Genomic DNA, 23,279 nt, shown 5'->3' with positions numbered 1-23,279 from the left:
CTGACAGTGTTTATCATTTTTGTGGCTTTTCAGTTTAGAGAGTTCACATAGGAGGTTTATGGATATCCAAAGGCATCATCATCAAATTGGTTTATTTTTTTTCAAGTCACACTGTGTGAAATCGCATTTGGACGTTTCGTAGTCTGCTAGGATTAATGGCAGGAGTACAAACCTGGTTAACATACTTATCTGTGACATGGGTGAACATAAGGCATTGAATGATATTCTAAATCAGAGATTTTCAAAGGGAGATTTGAAGGGAGTTGTGAAAGGAGAGATATGATGCGAAGTTACTGCCTGAAGTGAAAGACATAGGTGCATGCCAGGGATCTAATATAAGGAGAAGTTAGTTACTGAAGTTTGGCTGCTTATCAGCAGGGTCAATGGTGGGAGAAGCAGCAACTGTTACACACATTTCAAGGAGGCAATTAAGGTATTTTAAAATCTGAAATTTGCGTAAAATATTTTATTCCTCCTTGGAGTTTTAATTCAGTCAAATCTGAACAGATACACATATTTTTATATTCAGTGTAACTTACACTTCCTGATGATATCATTACCTCCATTGTCCATCATTTTGGAAATCTTGGGGAAAAACCTGCTTCTTCTAACTCCAGATTTGCCTGAGAATCATCCAGGTTCTTAAGTTTTCTATTTAAGTTCTCCAGTGATAGTTGCATGTAAATTTGGATGAACGTTACAAACAGGAACTGATAATGGCTCATTCAGCATACTTTCTGTGGTGCCACTTTGCCAAAATTTTAAGCAAATAGAAAAATAGAAACGGGGCCCAAGCTGTAGCCCATAGCTAACATTAGCCAACTGACTCCATGGCAGCATTATACTGTACTTCCCGCTTACAGCCCCCAATTTAATGGAACTGTAGTTACAAAAATTACAACGTGATTATCCCCAAATAAAAGGTAGATAAAGAATAATAATGACAAGGAGTTAGAAAAAGCTGTTAATATTAACTTGAACCAATTTTAAAATGTGGACGGGGGTGTGCGTGTCCTTATCAACACATGATCTTCCACCATCTATTGGCACCGAGCTGAGACTTCCAGCTGTTGCATGAGAAGCTTATATGTGTGTGTTGTGACTGTGTTTTTGTGAGTTCATAAGAGCCTAATCGCCTCTCCATCTTGATATATACGTACCAGACACAGTGCACTGATGAACTGAAGTGGTAGCTCTGGCTGTGTTTGTCTGTTTCGGAAGCTCCTCTCCTCAGTTCTTAATCCTGTCATTTTCATACTGCGGAGCTTCCGGGTTCGCTTGGCAGACGGGGCTGCATGCAAAAACATGCACACGTACACACGGCCTAGTGGTGACAAGAAGTTAAAGCTTAATTGCTGTCAGTGGTAGTACAGATGGTTGCATTAACTGAAGTTAAAATGACCCATTAGTAAAATCTCTTGTGTAACTCCCCAGTACAGCCCCATACTGCTGCTGCTTTCGTGACTCTGTCTGTCTGAATCTCTCCAAGAACGACAGGAAACCATACACTCCACTCCACTTTTTTTTTTTTTTTTGTGTGTGTGTGTGTGTGTGGAAACCATGGTCTGAAATTCCAGGTCTCTGAAGAAAAAGTGAATTCTTGCTCACACAGGATCACCTCTGTAGTGATTTATTATACTCTTTGCTCGTGCTATTCGGAGGCGAACTCCTGCTCTCTTGTGGAAAATCACAAGAGACGAACCTTTGGTGGTTTGAGAAGAGACCAGACTTTCTTCGACTGTATTGTAGGTCAGCACCAACAAAAAATCACGGGCCTGCTTTTGCAGAGTTTTAATGTCTTTTTAAAAATGATGAAAAAGGAACCGAAATGAAACTGGACTTGATACTTTTTATGAATTCATTTTGTTCTTTGTTTAGCACATTTTAAACTGTCCGTAACCTGCGTGCTGGGTATTTATTTTATCAGGACAAACTCAGCTATGGTATAACTTTGTTAAATTGAAAAAATGGTAAGTCAAAGTATAAATTTGCAAGGGAACCTATAATACAAGAAAAACAGCACAGGCAACTATAACAATGTACAAATCTTTGGCGACGATCATTCAAAATCTAATTATAGGACAGTTCACAGTTGCAGACAGCCATCCTCATTAAAATCTAAATTTAATCAATTAGGGCTCTGTAAAAGTTGAAGAAGCCTAGTGGCAGAAGAAGTCAGTCAAGTGATCCGCAGTGAAAAGACACTTGAGTGTTGAAACTGCAGCTGTACCATTGAGGGACTTTCATTTCTCATTTCTTAGTGTGGACTTGCATTTCAGCCCTCCAGCTCCAGTGAGATGAAGGATTTTTATAGTTAATTTGGATATGATTTTATTCCCTTGTAGTTAACCTCCATGTGTCCTCTGTGTGTCTTCTGCAGGGCGGTGCGGGCGAGGTATCGCAATTCGGACCATCATGCCCTTTGCTCTGGCAGCGGGACAGCAAGTGTGTGTGTGAGCGTCCCTGGTTGGCTCTGCTGGGATGAACATGCCACTGCACCAAATCTCTGTCATCCCCCGCGATGTCACCTCATCACGGGTGTCAGGCAGTGGGAAAGCTAAGGACAAAGACAAGCAGGTATGTGAAGCGTTAAACAGCCAAACCAGGTCACACTACTGAGGAGACAGCTGAGGATTATGGGGCAGTTTTATCCCATAAAGTGTAGCTTTGTATCCTACATTCGCAGGGCCGAATTCTGATCTTAGCTCCACAAACTGATTTGCAGACTAATCTAATATCACACATACTTTATCTGAAAGAGTAGAAAGAGGCAGAACAGTAATATTGAAAAGTATGAAATGTCTTACCAAGAAAAAAAAGAGCAACGGTTGTTTCAGCAAATGGTCAAACATGACATTCTTTAATGTTCCAGTGGCAAAAACCTCTACCACCTGTAAGAATTATGAATCTTGTCCGTCGGGAGCAAATGAGGAAATAGTGTGACTGTGTTTTAAAGCAACAAAGTCAAAAATGTCTGACTTAAGCACGAGAGACTGCTGTTGGTTTCCTGGTTGTCATTGGTTGCCATTCATATCTATGCACTATGAAAAATAATTTGCACAGTTTTAACCGTAGGAAACAAAGCCTCAGTTTGGTCTTGTCACAGTTTTTGTTTTATCATTGTTTCCGGTGCCTGACTTGAGTGTTTTCATATCAGAGCCACACTAGGTTATTCTCTGCTTACTGCCTCTCATTCACCCACACAGTAATTTTTGCCCGATGCCTTAAAAGCTTTAATGTCATGTCTTTTCCCTTTTTATATATTGTGTCATTGTTTTTAGACTAGGTTTCACAGTGTGACATTTATATTTAAAAAAAAAACAAAAAAAAACAATTGTTTGTTGAATAGAAGAAAATACAGGAACCTTCTGAATGCATTGAAGATTGGTGGAAATGTCAGCTAGATTTAGACAAACGGAAATGGGTTTTAATTCTAAATGACAACATCTAATTATGGAGGAGTGGCGAGTGGAGAAAGTAACCCCAGGTGTCCTGTAGTTATTCATCAGAGAACAATCAGAGAATGATTTTTTTTTTTTTAATGCCAGGGGTGTCAATCCAAACACAGCAAGATAAAGTCTGCATTACAATGTTTCTCTCACTAACAAATTATTTCTGTGCTGCCTGTGGCTTGAGCAGAGGTTTTGCATCTAATTAGGCTGCACAAAATCTGGTCTGCTTTTCCATTTGTGCCTAAACCCGCCTGTAAGCCATCTGGTTTTGCTGGGAAGTGGTCAACTCTTAAAGGTACCACATTCATGTTAATGGATGCAATTGTAGTGTTTGGCTGGACCGCAACAGCAGGGCCAGCCCTATAAACGCAAATGTCCATGACTGACCGAGTCACTGAGTGAAAAAGTTACACCGTTGGTCAGCCGACTGCAGCATGACTAAGTGCTGAAGTAACATCACTGGTAGTTGCTCTTTCAAAATGAATTGGTGCCAGCAGTTTCTATTTTGTCATCAGGAGGGAGTTAACAGGCAGTGCTGCCAACTTAGTGCCTTTGTCCCTAGATTTACAGACTTTTCACACCATTTTAGCAACATTTCTTCACTTTCCTTCTTAAATTTAGCTGAAATCACAGCATAGCCGTTGTCTTTAACTTATAAGTATGTTGATTTGGCAGACGACGTGGTTATAAAATCAGGATTTTAGCAGAGCAGAGCAGCAGCTTGGAAATGGCTTGGAAGTGACTGCCTGTTAACGTGTCATCTTAATGGGCCGCATTTCAGTCCCTATTTAATATTGTTCCGTTTTCTGACAACAGAAACAGAAAAACATGTAAATGAGAACAGCATTATTGGGAATTCAGCTGTATTCAAATAATGTATGTGTGAGCACAGAAAGTAGCAGAGAAGTAAAACAGATAAAGGATGGTCCAGCCATATGCTAAGTTTTGACCTTGACTGGTTTGTACATTGTTGGCTACTTCAAATTTCCAAAATTAATCAGTAAAATCACCAATTTGGATTACTTTTTTATTATCTCTGAAAGTTTTCATAAAAACATCTGTTATCTGGAAACACTGAGATCTGTGAAAGTGAAGGCCTCAACCAATCTATCTGGTCACTGCTTAGACAGAAGAGGATTAGTGCCACATCTGAAAAGTTCATCTGAGCTTATCACAGATTTTTGATTTGAGGATTTTAACTTTAGTCTCTGAATTTCAACCTTTCTGAGAATCCAAAGATTACTCTCAGAAATCCTTAAATCTTTCACATCTGGATGTCATCGTGAATTATCAGGATTTTTTGTCTTAGGCTTTTATCTCATTTGATTTGTCTGTAATAATGTGGAAAATCAGGTGCAAGATAATGACTGAATTCTGTTCTCGGTCTCAAATGTGGCTTATCAGTCTTTTACTCTCTCTTTCCCCTCTCTGGTTCTATACTCCAGCACCAACAACCAACACAGTGAAGTACTCTGAGTGCAGTTGCTTTTTTGAGCTCTGGAACAAAGAGAGGTGCTAAAACAATATGTCGGTGGCCTGCCCTCTCTTCTCGGCCTCACTAGATCACAATAGATCCTTGGCACTAAGTGCAGCAGCACAGGTGTTCTTAAGAGGCTTCTTCACACTGCATATGGCGCCATGTTTCAACCTCCCTGTGCTGTACAAGTGATATTAAATTGGCACCGATGTGTATTTTACTGTGTTTTGTTTCTAACCTAATCTGTACTCAAAATTATACCTCATCACTGCAGAAGGGAAAGTAAACCAGCAGTCATTCCAAAACTGTTTTCATCTTGTACTGTTAAATAAAGGTGTGAGTTTGTTTGGATATCTTCTGGTACAATGCATGATTAAAAGGTTTTAACTTTGAGAGCAGTCATGGAGAGTAAAAATGAAACTTGTCTTTTAGCGCAACAAGAAAAAAAATCTGAACTTTCCTCTACTCAGAATTCAGAGTTAGTCAGCTGCTCCTTTGGAGAGCAGCACATCTTTAACCATTGCTTACCCCTCGCTGGCCTTCCTCCTCCAGCTCCACTCAAGTTAATTTGCCTTCTTCAAAACCCTCTTTTGATATGTGCTTGTGGGCACTTTTGTCTGTACACTGCAGTCCTCCACCAGAGAACTCATATTTGGGATATTTGGGCAGATAAATTGAGGTTTAAGAATTTTCTTTTTTTTTTTTTTTTTTTTTTTTTAGAAAAAAAAAGCAACAACAGACTTGGAGAGCAAGAGATTTATTTCTTAAAAAAAAAAAAGAAAACTTTCCCTGACAGTTCTCAGCCATGGTAAATAATACGGTCCGATTTGTTTGAGTCTGGGGTTCTTGATAAGGCTTGCAGCGAATGGATTATGCACGAGTTGAAAATAAAGTCAGCTCTGGCACAGGTTGGCTGGTAGGGAAGGAGAAAAACCAAACTTATGTTGCTGTTCAAGATTTGTAAGTCATGTGGTCTATTGGGGAAACACATACTGAGCTGTCAGTGTTTGTTTGTTTGTTAACGATCTTTTTAACGCCATCTGTAATGTCACTTCGCTGCTTAACTGTAAGCAATTTACATGAGCATGTGATTACGTCCTGCAAAGTATAGCATAGCTTCAGTGAACACAGCTGTAGCTTTCATTTTCACAGTTACACATATGTTCCTACCAACAAACAGGGCCTTGCTCACGCTGGTATTATATTTAGCAGTATATGTGTGTGGCTGCAAACACACTGAATACTGTGATACTTGATATCCGCCTTTTTGATGCTACATTTCTTTCTTTAAGACAGCACAGAGGTCTAGAAGCCTTGTCCTTCAATAAGCATGTGTCGGAGTCAAGGACAGAGAAGACTCCCCCTCTCTGCTCTGATGCTTGGCCGCTTGGTAACAGCCGCTACTGCAGAGCTCCTGGACTCTGATGGAGCATCGCTGGTATTTGTAGAGGCCAAGATCAAACACTGACCGCCACAGCAAAAACTTTTAACACAGCCTCCGGGCTAGAAAGGGTCTGTTTATTGTGTCAGTCTTTGCTGATTTGACGAAGCACTTCTCATATATTGACATAACTTGTTTTTGTTCCTTGACTTTTTCCACCACTTGAAACGGCGTTCTTGCACTTTTGGTGTATTTGAAGCATTTTGGCTGAAACAGCAGATAGTGGCCTGTTTACACCCGACAATACTTCAGTATATTGTCCAAATACTGTTTGATTGAATTCTAAAAATGTGTTTAGAAATATTTGAAAATATGTTTCTCAGCCTTGAGGCAGGGAAACATTTTCCAAACATTTGGTGGATCTAAACTGTCCAAATCGGTCCCCTTCAGATTGTGGTGCCCAGGGGCTCGCAAATGGAAATGCCACGATAATTACCCAGAGAGCCTTGGGGCTGGGTGACCTGGGCATGAAATGCGGCATTATCAAGAAAAGGAGTGTTGACATGTTGTGTGACTTGAGTATGAAAGGAGTCAACTCAAGGTGGTCACACCTAGTCGGAACCAGAGGATGTGAAGAAGAATTTTAAAGTGCAAGTATAAAAAATTCTGTCATCAGCTTTATATGCGTTCTTTCTGGGATGTACACTAGTGTACATCATGCAGAAATTATCTCACTCTTTCAGACACACACACACAGAGTATGTATGCCTGTACTGTACATGTTTGTCCAGGTACAAATGTAAACCTGTGTGCACATATTTTCTCTCATATATATATATATATATATATATATATATTTATATTACATATAAACACACATACACAAGCACACAACCCTACATTCATTCCAGCGCAGATGTCCTGAGGCCAAACCTTGGCCTGTCTATAAAGCAGAGGCTGGTGAGAGAAAGATAACATGTAGGCAGAGTGAGGAGGTTTTTTTTTTTTTTTTTTTCAGGCAGCAGTGTTGATAAAGCGATGAACAGGAGGATTTGATTGGTTTATCCTGAAGAATTTTAAAGTGCGTGTGTCGTTGTGTGTCAGGTTAGTTTGCTGACACACAACGACACACGCACTTTAAAATTCTTCAGGATAAACCAATCAAATCCTCCTGTTCATGGAATTAAGAAGGATGTCACAAACTCGGCAAACATCCTGTCTTAAGTTGCTGATATACAGAAAATACAAAAAAATTAGTAAATGGTTTTTCTGTGTTGCTTGTGTGTACTGGTAGTAGGCAATAGGGCTGTAACTAAGTTGATTTGATGGATTTCATAAGTGTTAAGAGATGCGTTATCTTTTCGATTCATATTTTAGTCCATTTAATGTCAAAACATATTGAAAATGCCAATCACAAGTTCCCAAAGCCCAAAGTGACATCTGCACATTGCTTGTTTTGTCTGACCAAGGGTCCAAAACCCAAAGATATTCAGTTTACAATGATAGATAACGCCTGATTATTCAACTCATAGTTTCAGTACCAGCCTGCGTGATTCACTAACCGCACTGTGTTTACAGTATTCCGTAAAGCTGCTGGTGTTATTTTTCTGCCTCTTGTCTCTCTCCTTCTGCAAGACACACGTACAAGGATGTGCGCTCAGGTTGCAGGTGAACACAAACACACACACACAAACATGCCAGCAGCTGGTGTTGTTAGCTCAAGTCTCTCGGAGGACCTGGCTGGACTGAGCCAATTAAGGTTGGAGTGCTAGAAAACCTAATTAAATGTGGAAGAGCCAACGTGATGACCAGGCCTTTTGAGGGCCTTGACTGCTGTGAAGAAGGACTTTGCTTTACTTTGTTTAGGAATTCATTTCATTAGCCCCTGTGATGGTTCCACAGGTTATTTTACTTTCTTTTGATAGCTGTGACACTCTGTGCTATATTAAGTTTTATATATGCGATAGGAGTTGACCCGTAGCTGCAGAAAATAGAGTTTGAGAGGAATGTCGGGGTATAATTACAGTCCCCTTAGCTGCTCTGTGTGGTGGTAGACATGGCATAATGTTGCATGATACAGAGTAGAGAGAGCGTTCGCTTTGTCTCCAGTGTTGCGGGCGGCGTTCTTTCATGTGTGCAAATCAGCTCTTGTTTCCGGAAGAGCAGCTATTAGTGGACAGAGACATTCAGAAGAGACGATATCTTCTAATTAACCTCTGTCCCACCACCTTCCACTACCACCCCCCACACACACACACACACACACACACTCACACTCACACTCACACATATATATAGACACACATCTCACAGCTCAAAATTAACACTTTACTGTTAAGACTCAGCAAGTAAATGTATCTGTATGTTAAGCTGTTAGCCGATGTTCTTAGGAAAAACGCTTTTTTAAATGACGACCTCATGATTTACATATTATGTGGGCTGTTGTATAACCTAATTTGACAGATGTATAACTATTACCCTACTGTCATACGCTGCAGGAACAGAAAGGGCTACAGAACTCAAAAAAGCTCTCAGCCATGAAAGCCACCAATTTTGCCAATATGCATTTGAGGGAACCAGAGTTACCAAGATACCTTGCTCAGATTTGGAATATCTCTGTTATAGGAGTGACTGTGGTTATAATGCACTCAAACACAAGTGGAGAGCCAGCAGAAACAGTCCTGCAGACACAAAGGGATGAAGGGAGACATAAAAACACCACATGATAGGCCTAATCCTCCCGTTGTCCTCGGGTCATTGTGACCCGCGACACAAGTCTCCTGGGCATCCCACCCAAAGCAGGGAAGCGTGTGCTGCAGGTGTAAGAAATATATCTGCACAGGCTGTACGCTTGCATGCTGCCCTAGATGTGGTAATCGAGACTTTAGTGAAGGCAGCACAGTTTCAACAGGAGGATACGGTGTGTGTACAGTATATGGAGAAAACGGGAGGGTTAATCTGCAGGTCTGCTCTCCTCTTTTGAGACACTGCTGCCCGAGTCTGTACTCAGTTCTCCATCCAGAGCTTTCTGTCGCTCTTCTGTTCACTGGCATGTGTCTTCGCAGGGTATCTGAGGACGCCTGTGACATGCTGACTTGACTCCTGCGATTAACATGGCCCCGAACATTCAGCCACTGCCAGCCAGATCGATGGAGGAGGCTCTCTGAGCTTTCCTAAACCACCCAAATTTCGTCTTCCTGAGGAGACGCAGCAGATGTTTCCCCACACTGCAGCTTGTGGTCTGGTTCTGCGAAGTCTGACGCACAATGGCTGCCTGATGTATGATCTTCACATGGAGCCAAACATCCCAGTTGTATAATGAAATTCTGATAGGACTCACAGCTCTGAGGCAAGCACAGAGAAACATAATAACTCTCTTGTGCATTATGTGAAAGATACTGGGCAGACAGATGTTCGCTTGTCCCAGTAAGATATGACAATGAGATTCTCGCTTGTCGGCCATTTGGAGGGGAAGTTTATTTCATGAAGTTCTGAAGGCACAAACACACCAGAGTCTCTTACTATGAGGCTGAATGTCTTGATCCATCTTCCTCCAACTTCCTCCTCCCACCACTTCCTCTTTTTCATCCTGCTCCATCATCCTCTCATGGTGTTATCCAGTGACCGATTAGCGTAGTTAATCTTTCCGCCTATTGATTCACTATTGTGACCACACTGTGAACTCCTCTTTGCTGGCTGTCTTTGGTGGCAGATGCCCAACAGCTGAAGATGTTTACTACATTGCAGACTTTTTCACTCATCTGTATTAAATGCTATGCCTGCTTATACTGTACCATTGCTAGTGTATCCTTTTGTAATGAAAAGCTGCGCTAGACCGAAGCGCCTTACCTGTGTATGAGGAAGAACTTTTTATCCATGCTAGCGGCAAGCGATCAGACAAACCAGCTAGGGGTGAAACCAGGATGTTGTCTATAATCCCTTATTGCAAAGGAAAATAGTTTGAATGCACAACTAGAGCAAGTACGACTACTCAAATTTGAAGTAGAGAGTTGGTTGATGGATGACTATTGATCTTTACCGTTCTTTTACCATTCACTTTTGTTTCCTCCCTTAGATAACTTTGGCTAACTAGCCCCATCTGACCTATTTTTGGTGATGTCCCAGTGTTCCCTAATCTCAAAAACTAAGATGATGAGTACAATGTTATTATTACACATAGGAATGATGGCAAAAAGAATTAAAATAAGTTTCAAGTAGTAATAAAGGAGGATTATCCCTTGACTTATTTTAATACAGTGACAAAACTGCTTCCGCCTCAGTTTTTCTGTCTGTTTTTGTGTATGACCAGAATGACTTGACTGTGACCTTGCACTACTATACTGAGAGCCTTAAATGGCACAGTGGAATAAACAGTCATTACCTTAGATTTAGGCTTTGAGGACTTTTTCCCAGGATGGAGACAAACAGGACCAATTTACTCCAGTTGTTTATAGACAGAAGAACCAAAGAATGGAAGCTAAAATGGGCATGTCCAATCCTCAGATTAAATTACCACATTGCAGTGTGTCTGCCACCTGGGCGTAATACTGTAGGTTGACATCATCCTCAACATGTGTCAGCAGGGCTAACATTTTCAAAAGTTTAGGTTCAGCTAAAATCTGTCCAGTGTGGAACTATTTTAAAATGGAAAATGAAAGCAGCCCAACAGTCATTTGTAATATTTGAACAGCCAGTGTTTAAAGGGGTGGTGTTTAAGAGTTACTTTCATCAAGTTTTCACTGGTCACTGATTCTAAAACACTGCTCTATTTTTCCCTTCCTTGCATGGCATAAAGGAAAACAATAAAGAGTAACAAATATTTGGCCTAACTTTTTAGGATGTTCTATGGTTTTGGTGTGTGTAGGGTTTTGTTTTTTTTCTGTTGTTTTTTTTAAGTTAGTGACATTTTGATGGTTTATGCTGTTTCAGAAAATGAAATCATCAACGCTCTAAAAGCTGCACATTTTTTCATTCAGTGTTGAAGCCCATCTTCGATACGCTGAATTGCTTGTGCTTCCTTTCAAGTGTGCACAGTGCAGCTGTGTGACGTGGAAAATTATAAATATCAAATGAGAACATAGTACTGCCAGATGATGTAAAATGATCTGGATCAGAATTGGGGCCATTTCTCACTATAACTGCCTGCATGTACTGTATATTTTGACAATACATAATTTACAACTCTAATCAATTATGAAAAATGTCTTTTCGTTCCAAATTATGATCCTCAGGGATATTTGTTGCCCACCTGTTCTGTGCTGATTGTCATCTGTGTCAATTAGTAACTAAATATTAGAACCATGTGAGATCGGTTGTGTAACATTGTCATAGGAGAGCTTCTCTAGAGCCAAATTAGCTTTCATCCCACATCATGTTTCTTTCAGAAATGCTTCTTTGAATCAAACTATGGACAGATGAGTAAAAAGCCATCTGCTTTGTTTCTAAACCAAAGGTGAGATCCCACTGTACGCCAAGAGAATTTAAATAATTGGAAAATCTGCCATCTTTTCCCTATTGTGCTTTACTAGTGGGGGAGAATCTTTTCTGCTTGTGTTGAAAAGAGAGACAGTATTCACAGACAGCTCCCATAGGTAGAGTAAAGCACAAGATGTTAGCCTGCATTTGCAAGGCAGAGCACATTTTGAAATCTTGCAGTCCATCTTCAGCAGACATACAGAAAGTGTCTCAACAAAGTTCCACCTTGTAAGGCTTGTTTAGAGGGAGAAAATCTACAGTGTCTCCAGGCTGCTTCTTTACCTTTTAGGCACAAGTGATTTTTACAGTGGAGTTTTTTTTTGTTTTTTTTTTTTTGTAAATCAGTGGCTATTACAGGTAGAGATTTAAGACAAAGGTTGCCTCTTGATCGTTCCATTTATGGACTACTGGACCAGTTCAAGACAAGAGTGTAACCGATACATATAATACGCAGCGAGAGTCATGATGACATGTAACGCGAGTCATAAGTTGCTCTTGAGCACGTGAAATTGTGTTCACAGTGCTTATGTTATCCCCTCTCAGCCTATGGATGGCACAGTGGCATGAAAGCAGTACCTGGTCTCCTGATGAGGCTTTCACCGAGCACTGCAGAGAGCGGAGGCATGCGGCCTGGCCATTGACATTCAGCTATGTCTACCAAGAGAAGAAATAGAGTGCAGGTAGAGCGTACTGAACAAGCACAGAGGGGCCAGGTGCGAGAATAAAAGGATAAGGTGAAAGAGAGCACAATTACGGTCATGAAGGAAGCAAGAGTGACAGTGGAGCATGTTGTTGCCGTAGAAACAGAGCCATTACTGAATAAGAGTACTATTGGCAGGAGTAAAGCAGGAAAGGCAGAATGTGGAGAAACACTGTCCGCTGTTCACCACAAACATGCTTCAGCTTTGCTTATGTCAGAGCTGTCAAATGTTGCCAGGAGCGCTGTGGTTCCCCACTTTGCTACTTCAATGAGTATTCAGCTAGTGGGCTCTCTGAGGACCGATACCATCCGCCATTTAACCAGTGTCCCGCGGTGCAGCTCTCAAGCCTTTTGCAATAGCAACCTGAATCATAAAAATGTCCCCTCTGTGAAATGAAAATGAAATTGTAAGCGCAGGAGGTGTGGATATTCGCAGTCAGTCCACTGTCCTTTTGATTGATGTGTTTATTTGAACCCACGGCACCTGACACACAAGCCCAAGGAGGCTGGTGGCTGCTCCATCATCCGTTGCCTCAGGTCATGCTGCCAGGGTGACGGTTATCAGGCTGTCTTCTGATGCCCGTATGTACAAACACGCCTTTTTTTTCTCCTCTCCTCCTATCTCTTTCAGGGCTGTGGCCTCCCTTAGGCTGACGTGTAGGTTATTATGGTGCTATATGTGAAACGAAAGTCTCCGGCCACTGAAAAACGGACAAGGGAATGACTCATCACCATGGAAACCAACTCCCAAGGACTTTGTTGAGTTGCTACCCAGAACAGTGTTGTATTTGTCTTTTCACTTTGCACCACAAAGACTCCTTTTTATAAGTTTTCAAGGAAGATACCCAATCTCTAAACTACCATTATCCAGTTTAAAGTTAACAAACTCAAATTGACTACAATTGCATTTTAGGCCCATGCACAGAGAAGTGCACACCCTGCGTGCATTACCACTTATGTTCAGGAATGCTTTGTACACACGTTCATACGCGGCCATTGTTTGTTTCAGTGTTGTCTACCTAACATGCTGAGGTGTGGGCTGCAGTGGCTTGTTGTTTGTTTATGTGAGGGAAGATATTCATCTCAACATCCTCAAAACACATATGCAGTAAACTGTGACGACAGACAGTGTGGGCAAACTCCTGCCTCTTGAGTGCACACTTAAAATTGGTCTGTTGTTTTCGATGTTTTTAGGTAATTTAAATTATATGTTTGTGTGATCTGACAGAGATGACAGTCATCCAGAGTTGTTGACGTGCAGATAAGAGTTTGCTGTGATTTAGGCTGCACACCCTGACGCCAGGAAGTGTGCAGATCTGGGCAAGGGAAAAAATATTTCCTCTAGAATAGGCAGCAAACCTGTTTAGCGAGCTCACGGCGTGTAAGCATGTGGGTTTGTCGTCCAACTTACACTCATACACATAGAAATGAATCCAGCCACATGACCGAAAGCTGAAACTACCATGCTGTACTAGACAAAGATGTGGTGACACAGAACTGAGCGAGGACAATGGTGTATTAGTGGCTGGTGGAAGAGGATCTGATGCATTGCAGGGGAATGCTCCCATTGACCAATCGAAGTACTCCGACTGAATTCAAAACGTATAGACGGCTGCTGATCTCCCAGGGAGCTGGATCACTCCGCTGAAGAAACAGCTGAAACTCTAGCTGCAAAAAAGGGGCACTTTGTACAATTGAGGAGAAACTAAAAGATGCTGTTTCCATAAAACTGTTTTCACTGTTCTTTTCCTGAGGACATTTGATATCTTTGTTATTAACTGTCTTTTCTCCCTGGGATCACTCCCAAATCCAAAATAGATTCATATGCCTCTGAAATATGCAATAAAAGCAAGCTTATCTAAGAGGAATGAATATGTAATCACCACTTAATAATTTACTGTGAAATGGAAATGATGTATTTTATGTTTTTGAACTTGGAATAGAGCAGTCCCCAGTCAGTTTAAGTTTTAGCATGAAAAGTCATTCCTGTGTGTGTGTGTGTGTGTGTGTGTGTGTGTGTGTGCGTGCGTGCATGCGCGTGTGTAGGTATTTTTCTGTCGCTTCTCCTTATAACCGTGTTGACTAAGGGCTGATAAAGGAGCAAGCAGCTCCTGACGCTCTAAACTTTAAGGAGAGGTTGCCGAACTTGTTGTAAAGCCTTGAGTGTGATGAAAGAGGGAGGCGTGGAGCAAGCGGTGGAGAATTGATGTAAAAGCCAAAACATGTCATCAGGAAAGTATCACCATCTGCTCCGTCTTTGAGAGTTGATTTCAGTCCCATCTCATGGGGAAACGGAGCTCTTAACCAATGATATTTGCTTAAAGCTGTCGTCACACAGATGCTGAGCTGACCAGGCAAATATTGAAAGGGTGGAGGGAGATTGGAGCAGTGATGGGAAGGAGGTTTGAGTAAATAGAGAGTTGGTGCAAAATGTAGATGAAGATGAAGCGTAGAAAGAGAGAAGATGTAGAGGAGGATAGGGAGTAGTTGAATATGTTTCAGATGGCAGCAGTGGGAGATGGAAACAGAAAAATAGTAAAGGTTGGAGTGTAGGCTGGCTGCGAGCAATGGGATTTTAACTTCATGCTTATCACTTCAAAAGACCAGCTGTAAAATGCAGTCTGCTCTCCTCTGCGCCTTCCTCCACCTTTCTCTCTCTCTCTCTCTCTCCTCCTAACCCAAGGTGAAGTGGATCATTTCGGAGAATGTGAGGCCGAATACTTACGGTTTGATTTCTTTCACAGAGACAACCTCTGTGTCCTGGGGAGCTAGCTCATGCAGCACTACCAGTAAGCCTCAGCTCTGCGTACCCCTCTACTTAATGTGCGCAGCAGTGGTCATGGAGTACAAAATTTTTAGAGTGTGACATTGTAGCTGTAACAGTTGAAACAGCCTTTCAGGGGAGGAGTAGGAGTCAATCAAAATGAGCGTAAACACAGCAGTGTGGTTTAAATTCTGGCTTTGTGTTGTTTTACGCCATGATGTAAAATTATCCATTTTACCATCACCATGCTGTCTTGTAGTGTCATGAAAATGATCTACTGCAAGGCACAACAGCTTGCTTGCGGCCTCGTTGTGAGCCCCTCGCAGCTGTGTCATGTGGCACGGAGCAATCCTGTGCGATGCGTCCGCATGAAGACGATATGGGGCGGACATGTTGACGAGCAGTGGGCTAGTTAGCGTGTGAAACCAACACCTTGTCTCCAGTCGATCGAGCCTCATGATGGAAGTTTCAGACTCGGTAACATGGTTTAGAGATGTGAAAGAGCACATCAAGCTTCTGCTGAGACGTCAGTGGGGATGTGGTGTGGGATGTTTGTGATTGAAGCAGAGGAGAATAAGGGGAGGGACTCGTCACCCTGAGGTCGAGGTCAATGTGGACTGTCGCACCACGTTGTAGAGAAGTCGGCATGACTCATCGGAAACTTCAAATGCTGCAATTATGTTGAAATATCTGATTAACATGGCATTAGTCATTGCAGTACACAGTTTTGCTTTGCCCTGTACATACCGCTCTTTTCTTGGTGAAATCCTAATACTTTTGTTGTTAGTTTTCTGGAACGAACTATTTCATTTGGCAGTAATTATATGTAAAATTAGAGACAGTATACAATTGCTACACTTCCAGTTAATTAATTCCAATTAAAGGCTACGCAAGCATAGTGAGTCAATGCACAGCAGGTCAGTTGAATATCATAAAAATGTGCAATTTGTTTACAGTTAAGCACATAAATCAACATGTGAAGAAAACAATGTCCACTTTATTAGGTACACCAGTACAATCTAATGCAATCCATTACAACTGTTCAAAAACTTTAACTTTACTTTTAAGATGCCCATAACTTTCAGTTTTTGTTGACACTCTCATAGAGGTGTTTATTAAATTATAGGTTTTAGCACTGACGTCATAGTTAATGATGGTGCTGGCTTCTATTGAGAAACGTTTCTAATGCTCAGCTCCCCACTCGTATGTAAATAGTTAATTGAAATGTAATTCCATTCTTTCCAAGAAACTTTCAATAAATAGATAGGTAGTTATTAGGAAATAAAAGACCTGTAAAATAAAGCGTCAGCCCCAAGAAAAGTTTTTTTGTTTTGTTTTGAAGAGTTTAGGGTATGTGCAGGACCTTGTCAGCAGGGGGCAGCAGAGCTGGGGGAGATTTCTGTCCCTTTGGCCTTGCAAGACCAGTGGATTTGAACCTCTAAGTGCCTTTTGATGCATTGAAAGACTCAGATTTGTTTAATCTCTCCTGCCATGTCGGGTAACACTAGATTGCAGCCTGCCTCCAAACCAGTATCATGGGTTCTTAATGTTTGCAGAGAGATGTCTCGAGAGAGTTTGTCCTAAATGTGCCCTGTTTCCTCCACTAACTCTGATCTTGAATCTAACCTGTCATTTTTTGTTATTACAGGCAATCACAGTTGTTATATCCAAATATTTTAGCTCCCTGGTTTCCCCTTCTGACTGAAGTTTAGAGCTTCTGGGTTTGACCATTTTCAGGCATTCAGAATGCAAATGTACCTTTCAAGGAATTGCAGGCATGAGGCATGTAAGACGAACAGCCTTTAAATGCAAATTGCTGCTCCTGCTGCTGCTCTGGAACGTGTTTATCTGGGAGCCAAATGAGGCTGGACCTTAAAATGGTTATTTCAAAAACGTGGATGGAGAACAGATTCATTGCTCCATCCCTCATCCATCATCCGTGCACGAAAATGGCAGAGGAGGAGGTCAAGGTTACTCTTCAGGTAGCAGTATTGCAGAGGAGTGAATAGTGCTGTGTCCCACTGGTGTAAAAAACATTACAGAATATAATGCTACAAACAAGTTACGTTGGGAAGAAATTAAACTTTCTCAGGAGTTTCTGTTTACTCTAATCTCTTGTTCATGGGCAACCTCAACCACAGAGCTGTAATCTGATGGTAGTACTTAGAATAATTATTTATACTTCCTCTTTGTGAGGTTAGCTTTCGTGTGAAGAGATGCCTGCTGGTTCCTGTCAGCTAGATGGGAGGTAAATCAGTTCCACTTTGTGCTGTTTCAACACTGTATAAGTCTCCATACTGTCATTAAACACGGACTAATACCTGAGACTTTTCACTGCGGTTATTTTGACTCACTGGCAAGGGGAAAAGGCATGGAAGCAGGGTGTAGATGCAGGAGAAGTAGCTTCGTACCCCAGGCATGTTTGTCTGCCAGGAGCCCCCCTGCTGAGAGTTTGCATCATGCGTGGAAGCGGCTTACAACCCCCAAATCCAGATCAGATCTTTGTAGGCAGGAAAAGTACAAGTGTAGCTATGGTGGGAGATGATATTATTCTGTGTGTGCACATATGTTTGAAATACCCTAATTACTATATTTGCAATGCAGACTTCTCCACCTGTCTGGGGTCAGTAATGGGGCACCATCTGTTTAAAAGCAGGTGATGATTGATGATGTCATAGCTAGTGGCCTAAAGGGAGTGAGGTGGTTTTTTTTTTTTTTTTTTTAAATGTACCGAGGTCAGTCCTTCAGAGAGAGAGTTTTTGAAGAAATGCCTAGATGGAGTGTATTAGTCAACTTCACGCAGACTTTGAAAAATCCTCCATTCTACTTTCCTGCAAAGGCTGAATAAGTCTGGGAAAATAAAAAAGCGGAGCTAGCCTTAAACTGTTTATGCTACCTTCTTATTTGAGAAAGACATGATAGCAATCTTAATTACCCTCATCAGGCTGCTGATGCTTATAGGAGACAGATCTTAGCCTGGCCATTGATTTTACTTCAACAAACGCATACAGCTATTGTAATTACTCCTCCTCTGTGAGTAAGAAGAATTAGCAGTTTACATTTGTGGTCGTTCAATTTTAAATTCGAATATCTATCGTTTATCTGGCGTTTTAGCTGTTTTTGTTCGTCTAACCCGCGGCTAGGCTAATTATCTGATGCCGGAGATATCAGGTCAGCCAGCTCGAGAGTTAAAAAGCCCCATCATCGTGTCTCCTTGCCACTGTCTGCATCTCAAAAGCTTTTGATGACTCGTCTCATCAAACGCACACTCAGACAGAGTTTTTAATTAAGTGAGTGAGATTGTCGTCATATTTAGTAGCAAAACTGCCACTTGAGAAGCATTTAGGATTTATTCATCCACTCTGCTGAAAATGTTACATAGGATCGACGTGTGTTGCCAGCTTTTGCCGCTGTCCTGCAGTCCTTATAGACCAAAATGCCCCGGTGAAATACTTATCTAATTTAGAAGGCTAGCACTAGCCCCAGACGCTGATGTGGATACCTATAGAGTCAATGTTTGTTTATTTATTTTTGCCCTGGATGCTGGCAGACATTAAAGAGAGGGCTGTTTGGCTGCCGGCCAGCACATATCTTCAATGTGACGTGTGCGTATGTGTCTGGATGTTACTGCACATTGAATAACAAACACGAGCTAGCATCTCAGATCTCTGTGAGGAAATCATTAAAGAGCTCCCAATCAGTCTTTCATGGCTTGACCCAGTAGTCTGTGGGGCTTTACCTTTCATATTCTAATTTGGTACTGTTTTCAGTAAACAATTCTCTAAAGGTTAGAGAAGCGGGCTTGTGACTGGGAGGTTGCAGGTTTTATCTCTGAAGCAGCTGGATAAATCAGAGTGGGCAAACTGAAAGAGCTCCCTCTTCATTAGAGAGAGAAAAAAATTCTACACGGACATGACAATGTTTTGACCACAGCTGGTCCTCCTTGACCACTTGTGGAATTAAAAAGAACTGGGAATAAGAGAGCAGTTGTGCTGGTATTGTCCCAGATGCTTCCCAATGAAATGGCAAACCTGAGCATTCCTAAACTTTATCAGATATGCTTTTGCCAAACCCATTACTTTGTCCCCATTCTTGAAACCATGTCTCTTGTAAAAGCACAAGGTACTGTTTGAAAACACTTTGGTTAAGGATAAATCTGAGCGGGAATTTCCTCATTGCTGCCCCAGTTGGCCAATGCGGTTGATGAGTAATGAACCCGTTATAACTTAATGCACCAGAATGAGGTGAAGGAGAGGCATGTTCAAAAACTAAATTGGACAAGAGACACAAAGGTGAGATTTCTGCTTTATTTATTTATTTATTTATTTATTTTTATTTTTTTGCTTTACCAGAGAAAGGAGTTTAAGTACGTGGACTAAGTGCTTTGGTTGGCAAATGTATTTCTGGTTAACGTCGCCACTTCGGATAAAGAGCAGTGCACATGTGCTTACTTGAACTTTTCAAGGGGAAGAATTTGGGACTGTCTCCCACACCTGGCCGAGTGGATGACAGTCCCAAATGGGGTTAGCTTTCTTGGAAAGAGATTTTATTATTTCTATCCAGTTTTTGTTGATATGAAGCCTTTTATAATCAAGACAGTTGTTGCTCACTTGCACCGTCACTCAGTCCCTCATTCATGCTTGCCTCTGATTGGGCATGACAAACAGGCTACAGGTTCTAGCTTCAGCAAGATGCCCTGTATATCACATCTATTGCATTTATTTCCCTATGCACTGTCCTGTCCCTGTTAAATAATCATACATAAACGCACTCACCTCCTCTCTATGACACCATGTGTGTGTGTTTCTCAGCGATACACAATCTGAGAAGCTAGTGACGAGATCCAAACCTCCTTGTAATTTTGAATGTTATAACAGTTTATGAAAAAATAACTATGAATAGTTGGGTGAATGTATTATTCTCGTGTAGTCTGCCTCAAATTTGCCTAGTTAACTTGCCTTTGAATTAGATACGTTAGTGAATACTGTCTTTTTGCTCATTTAGTTTTCATTATCAGATATTACAGTTCAGTCACATGCAGTCTCTGCTCTGTTGTGTTGTGCTACAACTGCAGCTATGATAAAGACACTTTGAGCCTGTCTATCACCATACTTCTTTCTAAGTAACGTGTGTTCTTCTCTGGGCCATAACAGTGAGTCACTCATTAGTGATCCAGAGCTTTTTCTGCACTAGGACACTGCGAAAGACTCAGCATCGTGACTGACGTTTGCAGATTACACTCTCCGAGATAAACACTGTTCATATTTTCATCAGAGTGGACAGATTGGTTGAGACTCCAGTGAAAAAATTAAAAATGCATGATGCAGTAGTGGTAGCTCAGACTTGTTTAAGGCTAAGTGATGAAGAGATTTATTTCAGACCCCTTTTTTATGAAAGATTTGTTTTAAGATTGAACAGTTACTGCATATTATTTTTGATCATTGCCAGTTTAACCTCTTAAGGGGCACACTTTGTGTTAGACTAAGCTAAATTGATTAAATACTTGAACTAAAAAAAATAAAACTACATTTTGACACAGGATCCCTCTATAACACATGAAAAAAAAGATGGCTTTCCTTAGTTAATATTATACTTTTCATATTGTAAAGTCCCAAACAAATTTAACAATTAATCACATTATGTTATTATAATGCAGTGAACCTGGAGCTTTTATAGTGCCATATAGTGAAATTTGTACGTTAAATGCAGCAATCCACTGTCCTGTCGCCAGCCTCGGGGATAGGCCAGAAATAACCGTTGAAGGTGTGGCTCCCAGGAAGAGGTCACTTTAAAGTTTGTTCCCCCCTCCGCCTGATGGCCCTGCTGAGGGTCACTTGCGCTCACAGCAGGAGGCCATTTCCGCAAATCTCCATCGGGCTTTCACAGGTCGAGATAGATTTGCTCCATTGGGTGTCAAAATTGAAAAGATGGCGATATAAGGGGCAAGACTACAGTCAGTGTCGAGGAGAGCTACAAATCAATAAAGCTGCTACAATCAGCACCTTGTTATTTTCTGACAGTGAATTGATGGTATTGTGCCGTGGTCTTGCTGCTGCAGTGCAAGCACCACTTAATGTTTGTGCTTGTGTTTTTTGGTCTGAGGGTTATGTCGCATGAATGCGCGAGGCTCAGAAACCATCCTCCACTGCATTACTCAGAGATATGTAAATGAAAAGCAAAGCTCCAGATCAAAGCACTGCAGTAACAGCGGAGAAGTAGCAAGGATCCCCACGTAGGTGACTTGAAATTATTTCTGAAGAGTTTGTCTTTGATTTTTCTCACGAATCATTTCTCCCCTTCCTCATTTCCGTCTCTCTCCCCTCTCTCCTAATTTGCGGTAGATTTGATTGAAACATGCAGCAGGCAGACAAGCTGTAGTGTTGTAGTTATCAGTATGCATGACTGTATTTGAATATTAACTGAAAAGGCTATTACAACTCAATTTCAAACCCAGTGGGATATCTGACATGTTTCCCCCTCAATAGAAATCAGACTGTCAGACTTCTCTCTTTCCTCTTTCTCTCTCTCTCTCTGTCCCTTCCCATTTTTGCCTTAAACATCTGTCTTCACCCACCCATCCAACTCGCCAATATTTGTCTTCTTTCCTCTCAGGTCTCTGACTTTGTATAGCCCAGCTTTCCAGCCTTAAACGCAATCAGACTGTTATACGCTTTACATTAGCAATGATTGATATTTTTTGACAGGCGCTATAATCAGTCAACTGCTGTTCTCTATAACCCATCTTTTTCCTTAGCTTTACATCAGAAAGCCCTGCAGCTGGGCTGTCAAGCTGTGCTGAAAGAAACCAGCTTATTATGTTTTGATAACGTGAAGGGGCTGTTCACAACCAGAAAGCTATGCCGGCATCATCTGCAGTTATAGCCTTATTGGCCCTAACAATCTTTTCTTCTTTGTTCTGCAAAACATTCTGAATGGATTCAGAAGCTGGTTTTACAAACTTCCTTGCTCTGTGAAATCAGCAGCTCTTTTGTTTACCTGCTACTGCCTCATCACTTAACTGTTGCCTTGATGCAATTTCACACTGTTCATTTACAGACTAACAGCTTTCATCTTGTTTATAAGGACTTATCATTCAGTATTGTAGTACACAAAAAGAAGATGGCATGATCAAATACCAGAAGAGTTTCAGTGGAGAATTTTACTTTGTTCACAGATGGGATCCTCTGGATTCTGACATTGTTAAACAGATCTGGTATTGGCCAGCCAAGAGCAATCCACACTGAATACAGTTTTTTTTCATCAGCGTTATAATGAAACCCAGTGTTTTGACTATAAGTTACATTCATTAAGTCACGATTGGCCACTGTCTCAGTTGTTAGTGCAATTGCTGGCATTGTGTTAAATTACATAAAAATGAAAAAATAAGTGGTATACATAAGGTATTTTAAATTTTGGGAAATGAGAGCATTGGATTGGGTAATGCTTGCTAGCTTGTGAGTCAGCCATGGTTACACCTTCCAGCAGCTAATACTAATCTTGAATCTAGCCACAATGCGAGAGTAGCAAACCAGAAACGTCTTCTCTGATTGGTCAGAAGGGCGAGGCTCGCATAGAAGGGAGTATCGCTGCACTGCTGCCGGGTTGTTCAATGAGTGTGGGTCACAGAACCCTTTGACAGCACCCTTCCATATTAAGATATGTTTTGGAGCATATTCCAATTAATTTTTTTTTTTCTTTTTTTTTTTTTTTAAGAAATAACAATACTGAATTATAAATATGTTCCATTACAAGTACAAGTACCTGCATTCAAAATGAATTTTACAGTACAGAACAACAATCCACCAAATATGATTAAAAGTAAAAATACTCATGCAGAATGGCCCTTTTCAGTGTTTTTTCAATAAGTAATTATTACTGATTAGCATTACTGGACAGCATTTCAGTGTTGTAGCTGGTTGAGGTAGAGCTTACTTGAACTATTTTATATACTATTGGGGTATTAAAAATAAATATACAAAATTTATCATATCTTCTAATTGCATTTTACACTGAATTCAATAAACTAATCA

General features: G+C 41.0%; 1 protein-coding gene across 4 annotated transcripts in view; it reads left to right on the top strand.

Moving 5' to 3' along the window:
* march8 (membrane-associated ring finger (C3HC4) 8) overlaps positions 1-23,279 on the top strand; it is an 82,132-nt gene that overhangs the window by 17,853 nt on the left and 41,000 nt on the right. For all 4 annotated transcript variants that reach the window (XM_040139466.1, XM_040139469.1, XM_040139467.1 and 1 more), the window contains exon 2: positions 2,381-2,577. In XM_040139466.1, the coding sequence (XP_039995400.1) occupies positions 2,482-2,577 (96 nt within the window). In that variant the 5' untranslated portion in view covers positions 2,381-2,481. The remainder of the gene's footprint in view (positions 1-2,380; positions 2,578-23,279) is intronic.

Source organism: Xiphias gladius, chromosome 11 (genome assembly GCF_016859285.1).
Source record: "Xiphias gladius isolate SHS-SW01 ecotype Sanya breed wild chromosome 11, ASM1685928v1, whole genome shotgun sequence".
Classification (NCBI taxonomy): Eukaryota; Metazoa; Chordata; class Actinopteri; order Istiophoriformes; family Xiphiidae; genus Xiphias; species Xiphias gladius.
Note: the sequence above shows the minus strand (reverse complement) of the source record. Positions and strands in the feature narration are given on the sequence as shown.